Below are 5,911 nucleotides of genomic sequence, written 5' to 3'. Positions count from 1 at the left end.
TTATAAGGTTACTTTCTAAAACTGTAAGGTACTTGAAGATGTGTTTGTATAGATGTCTGTATGGTGTTTCTTAAAATATTGTAACAGTTTATAAGGTTACTTTCTAAAACTGTAAGGTACTTGCTACACTTGAAGTTGTGTTTGAATAGATGTCTGTATGGTGTTTCTTAAAATATTGTAACAGTTTATAATGTTATTTTCTAAAACTGTAAGGTACTTGAAGATGTGTTTGTATAGATGTCTGTATGGTGTTTCTTAAAATATTGTAACAGTTTATAAGGTTACTTTCTAAAACTGTAAGGTACTTGAAGATGTGTTTGTATAGATGTCTGTATGGTGTTTCTTAAAATATTGTAACAGTTTATAAGGTTACTTTCTAAAACTGTAAGGTACTTGAAGATGTGTTTGTATTGATGTCTGTATGGTGTTTCTTAAAATATTGTAACAGTTTATAAGGTTACTTTCTAAAACTGTAAGGTACTTGAAGATGTGTTTGTATATAGTTTGAAGATTGCTATTGTGTAGATTAGCTTACCATAATATGTTTTTTAAAACAATATTACATAAAGACAGGTCCGTGTGTTTGACGAATATTACAAAATGTTTTTTTTATCCAGCCTTGAATGCTCCTCCGTCTTTCCACCTGCAAAGACAGAAACTGGAACGAGCAAAGGTGTTGATTATAATACATAAGATTAATTATAAAAGTTTCAAATTTGTTCAATTATCTCACATTATCTTTATTTTAACTATTTATTTTGTCACATAGTTTAAATTTGTTTATCTATGAACCTGCTAATGTATTATTTGATTATTTAATTTAGAAGGATTCTGGTCGTAATAAAAAATATTTTTATAATCTACCTTCAAACCTTATAAGTAAGTATAAAAACTTAAGTTAATTAATTAATATTATACAAGAAAAACCACCAAACCCAACTTCATGTAGTTTATATTCCCTGTATTTATAGATGAGTAACATTCTTAAAAACAAGATACAGTATCGACCTGACCGACAGAAACTGGTTCATCAACATATCCTTGAAGGTGGGAATTATAATTTAAAATTTCTTTTAACACTACTTAGAAGTTTGCCATTTCTTCAGGAATACATACATTTTTAATACGTATTTTACATTCATAAAAGTCTTTAGCTTGTAATGAATGAGCATTTATAGTTTAATTTTATTTACTGCAGAAAAAATTAATGTGTTTTTAAGTGTGCTAAGCCTGACATGTGACAGTCCATTAGAGTGACTTATTAATTAGGGTGAAGGTTATTTTTAGCCCTAAAGAATGTTAATTGGTAGTCTATATGATGTTTCTAGATTTTTTAGCATTGCCTTTATTTGGTAGTGTAACACATAAATATCAAATATACACATTTTATTTGATAATGAATTCAGTATAGAGAAAGTGAAAAGAATAGCTGATCCTTGTCAGTTAAATTTATGGCATTTCTAGTGTTATTCTTTTATAATTAGCTTCCACATTTACTGGTACAAATATTTAAAAAATTTTCTAAACTTTTCAAGCTCCACCCACATTTTACTTTTTTGTAGAGTGCTCTTTGAACTCAGATGTTGTAAGCTTTAGGTTTTTGTAATTATAAAGTGATAGTTTATATGTAATGTTACATTCCACTTCTAGTAGAAAACTCAGAAAAAGTTAATGTTGCTTTAAAATTACATTTCTTCCCCTTGTCAGTTGATACAAGAATACCAGCTGTTGTGTACGTTGCTCTTACGTTACATTTCTTTCATTTGTCAGTTGATACAAGAATACCAGCTGATGTGTATGTTGCTCTTACGTTACATTTCTTCCCTTTGTCAGTTGATACAAGAATACCAACTGTATGTTGCTAGTAAATGAGATTTATATTTTTTTATAATTTTCTAGTGATATAGGAGGTAAGAACATGTTTATAATTTTCTAGTAATATATATATATAATAGATACGACAATTGACCCCAGTCTTCACGAGAAGCAGAAGCAGCTGAAGAAAGCTCGGCTTACAGACAACCTCAACAACCGCATTTCACATCGACCTGGACCTCTAGAGCTGATTAAAGGAAACATTCTTTGTGCTGATGAAAGACTAACACAAGCCATAAAGGGTAGGATTAAGTCTAAGTCCAGTTTGATAATATGTGAATAGTTATTATACATGAATCACAGTGATTTCTTGCTTCAATGACATTATGTAACATAAGAAAGATAGATTTTTTTGTAAATTTATTTACAAATTTTATAGTTTACTTAAAGATTAAGTTTTGTGTATAATATAAAAAAGTTAAAAACAAATACCACACTTCAAAGCTTGAAACAAAAAAGAAAAGAGAGAATTTTATTATTAAGCAGTCAAATAAACTATATGTTATTTATTCAAAATACTGAGTTGTATATCTCAAATGACGGAAATATGTAACTCCAAGACCATGACTTGAACCCAGGATCAGTGCTCTATTGCTGAATAATGGAATTTCAAAATAAATATAGTATTGTGGATGTACTTTGTATGAGTTGATCTTAGTACGTATCGTAATGTATTTTGTACCATACTCATAGTAAGAAGCTAAAAATAAACAGCAATAGGGACGACTTGTACCGGTCATGTTCATTAATAAAGCCTGTATCAGACCTCTACTAGATCGTGGCAATATGATAACTTGTAACACCAAATTAATAAACTTCAGAGTCGGAAAAAACGAGTAGTTGCAACAGCTCTTTGCCTACCACTCTGCATTCCCACCTGTTATAAACACTCCTTCCCTGAGATACCAAAAGTAAAAGACATTCCATACTTAAACTAGCCTCCTTCTTTTATAGTAAATGTTGTCTCCATTCCTAGCTGCCATTCTGAATCCTGGCATATCACCGTGCGGTTCAATCACTACCTAAAATCCATTTCCAAATACAAACAGTAATTAAATCCAATTTCCCATAGGGCCTTTTTCTTATAACTTTTTAATGGGGAAACATTAACACTAATAACATACACATCAAACCTGCTAATCAATAACAAAATAATCTATATTAAGAAAAACTTAAGTGTTTTTATCTGAACCTTTCTTAGGGTACTGATCAGGTGGAATATATGATGAAAATAGTCTTTTCTCAGGGTACTGATCAGGTGGAATATATGGTGAAAATAGGCTTTTCTCAGGGTACTGATCAGGTGGAATATATAGTGAAAATGTTTTTCTCAGGGTACTGATCAGGTGGAATGTATAGTGAAAATAGGCTTTTTCTCAGGGAACTGATCAGGTGGAATATATGATGAAAATAGGCTTTTCTCAGGGTACTGATCAGGTGGAATATATGGTGAAAATAGGCTTTTCTCAGGTACTGATCAGGTGGAATATATGGTGAAAATATGTTTTTTTCAGGTACTGATCAGGTGGAATATATAGTGAAAATATGTTTTTCTCAGGTACTGATCAGGTGGAATATATAGTGAAAATGTTTTTCTCAGGTACTGATCAGGTGGAATATATGGTGAAAATATGTTTTTCTCAGGTACTGATCAGGTGGAATATATAGTCAAAATATGTTTTTCTCAGGTACTGATCAGGTGGAATATATGGTGAAAATATTTTTTTCTCAGGTACTGATCAGGTGGAATATATGGTGAAAATAGGTTTTTCTAAGTTGATGCTACTTATAGTATGTTTCATTCCTATAATATACCACAATTCTGTGATATGTTCTAATCATTCAAATTATTAGTGTTTTTGGTTGTGTGTAGTACTTAATATATAGATATTGTGTACAATTTATTAATACTGGATACAGCAGTTTGTCATTTCAATTTTTAGCATCAGTTTTATTTTATCCAGAGGGACAAATAACTTTCAGGAAAACTTGTGAGGGAGAAACAATCCAGCATCCATCCCCACAGCTTATGAACGAGGAAGAAAGCAGTAGTGATGGAGCCTTATCGTCTCCTCAAGAGACAAACGGACAGTCACACAGCAGGTTTGATCTCATTATTAAACCCTGAGCTGTTAGAGCTCCAAAATATAATATTAGTATTTTAAAACTTTTCATTCTTTCACATCTCACTGAGAGTTCTAAACGTATTACTTAAATCAATACATTTTGATTTCATGTATCAAGTCTTTTCATTTTTTTAATTTTATTTTTCAGAGCTATTTATAAAAAAAACAAAAAATAGTAACATTTAATTGCAGGTTTTTTCTAAAAAATACAAATAAATCATGATTTGGTCTTAATATTGTATCGAATGTTTCTTGGGAGAAAGTTTTAGCTCGTGTTTATTAGAGAATAAAATATTATTACCATGTCATTTAGCAATAACATTCAGTTACTGTTGTAAAGTTGTAGGATCCAACCAGGATTGTGAGTGTTGGCTTTTACTGTCGTCCTAGAGTCTTGAAGTTTACTTAAGTTACAGAATAAAGACAGTTTACAAAGTATGAAATGGAGGATAAGACATTGTCTTCTTTTCAAATCATTTTCATACAGTTACCTGGAATGTAATATTTGGTATTTCTTTTCTTCAATAAATTATGTTTTTACTTTCCAATAAATCGACTATAAAATATTAATGTAATTCAACAGCTTTCCATCACTGGACACAAGTGAGACATCTCCAATTTTGGAGTCCCCGAACTCTAATAAAACTACATCTCTCTCTTCTCCTGGGAGTTCTCCATTGTCCTTACATGCTGTTTCTACCCCGTGTCCACCAACAACCAGCTCTGTGACAGATTCACCGTGCCATGGTCAGAGTAAAGACGGTATGAGTGGCAGCAGAAGTCGAAAAAAATCTAAATCAAAGTTTCAGCCAAAAACAAGAACCATCAAATTTCATGAATATAAAGTAAGGAAGCATTTTTCATGTCTATCAGTTGATGATGGAGCTTTTTTGGATATGTATATAAAGATATCACTAAAGTTCATACAGAATAAACAGTAATTACAACAAAAATAAACCAGCTAAAAATAACCCTAATAAACCATTTAGTGAGTAAGCTTGATCTTTTTGAAATATATAGTAAGCATAAAGCTTATGTCAATGGTTAATTCATTAAAGGCTCCGCATGACCAGGTGGTTAGGGCACTTGACTCGCAATCTGAGAGTCGCGGGTTCGAATCCGCGTCCCACCAAACATGCTCACCCTTTCAGCCATGGGGGCATTATAATGTGATGGTCAATCCCACTATTCATTTATAAAAGAGTAGCCCAAGAGTTGGCGGTGGGTGGTGATGACTAGCTGCTTTCCCTCTAGTCTTACACTGCTAAATTAGAGACAGCTAGTGTGGGATAGCCCTCATGTAGATTTGTACAAAATTCAAAAACAAACAAACAAATCATTAAAAGTGTTGATTTTTCAGCTAGTAACTATTAAGGTTTGAACTTATAATCTTTCACTAAGCAATGTGCCCCAACCGTAGAATACGTGATCTTCAATATAGAGATTGTCCTACTGATAGATTGATCTTTACTAATGTTGCCTTAATGTAGAACTTGTAAAGTCATGGCTACTTGCATAAAAAGTAATCTCTGTAAATTGTTAGGAGTCTTCTTATCAAAATATAAGAAGAATATATTAAAAAACATCATTTCATATAATTAGTATACACAGGTGAAAGAAGGATCAGTTACTAAAGCCAACATCAGAGTTAACATTAGTTGAAAGAGGGATCAGTTACTAAAGCCAATATCAGAGTTAATATTAGTTGAAAGAGGGATCAGTTACTAAAGCCAATATCAGAGTTAACATTAGTTGAAAGAAGGATCAGTTACTAAAGCCAATATCAGAGTTAACATTAGTTGAAAGAAGGATCAGTTACTAAAGCCAATATCAGAGTTAACATTAGTTGAAAGAAGGATCAGTTACTAAAGCCAATATCAGAGTTAACATTAGTTGAAAGAAGGATCAGT

The 5,911-nt window shown here is 31.7% G+C and overlaps 1 protein-coding gene across 1 annotated transcript in view; it reads left to right on the top strand.

The window, feature by feature from the left end:
* Window positions 1–615: 615 nt before the first annotated feature.
* LOC106476874 (MKL/myocardin-like protein 2) overlaps window positions 616–5,911 on the top strand; it is a gene marked incomplete at its 3' end in the record, with an annotated part of 12,091 nt that continues 6,795 nt past the window's right edge. Inside the window, exons 1-5 of the mRNA XM_013937492.2 lie at window positions 616–673; window positions 972–1,047; window positions 1,956–2,117; window positions 3,840–3,978; window positions 4,585–4,846. Of these exons, the coding sequence (XP_013792946.1) occupies window positions 972–1,047; window positions 1,956–2,117; window positions 3,840–3,978; window positions 4,585–4,846 (639 nt within the window). The remainder of the gene's footprint in view (window positions 674–971; window positions 1,048–1,955; window positions 2,118–3,839; window positions 3,979–4,584; window positions 4,847–5,911) is intronic.

Source organism: Limulus polyphemus, unplaced genomic scaffold (genome assembly GCF_000517525.1).
Source record: "Limulus polyphemus unplaced genomic scaffold, Limulus_polyphemus-2.1.2 Scaffold11917, whole genome shotgun sequence".
NCBI classification, from domain to species: domain Eukaryota; kingdom Metazoa; phylum Arthropoda; class Merostomata; order Xiphosura; family Limulidae; genus Limulus; species Limulus polyphemus.
This window is presented reverse-complemented; position numbering and strand designations above follow the sequence as displayed.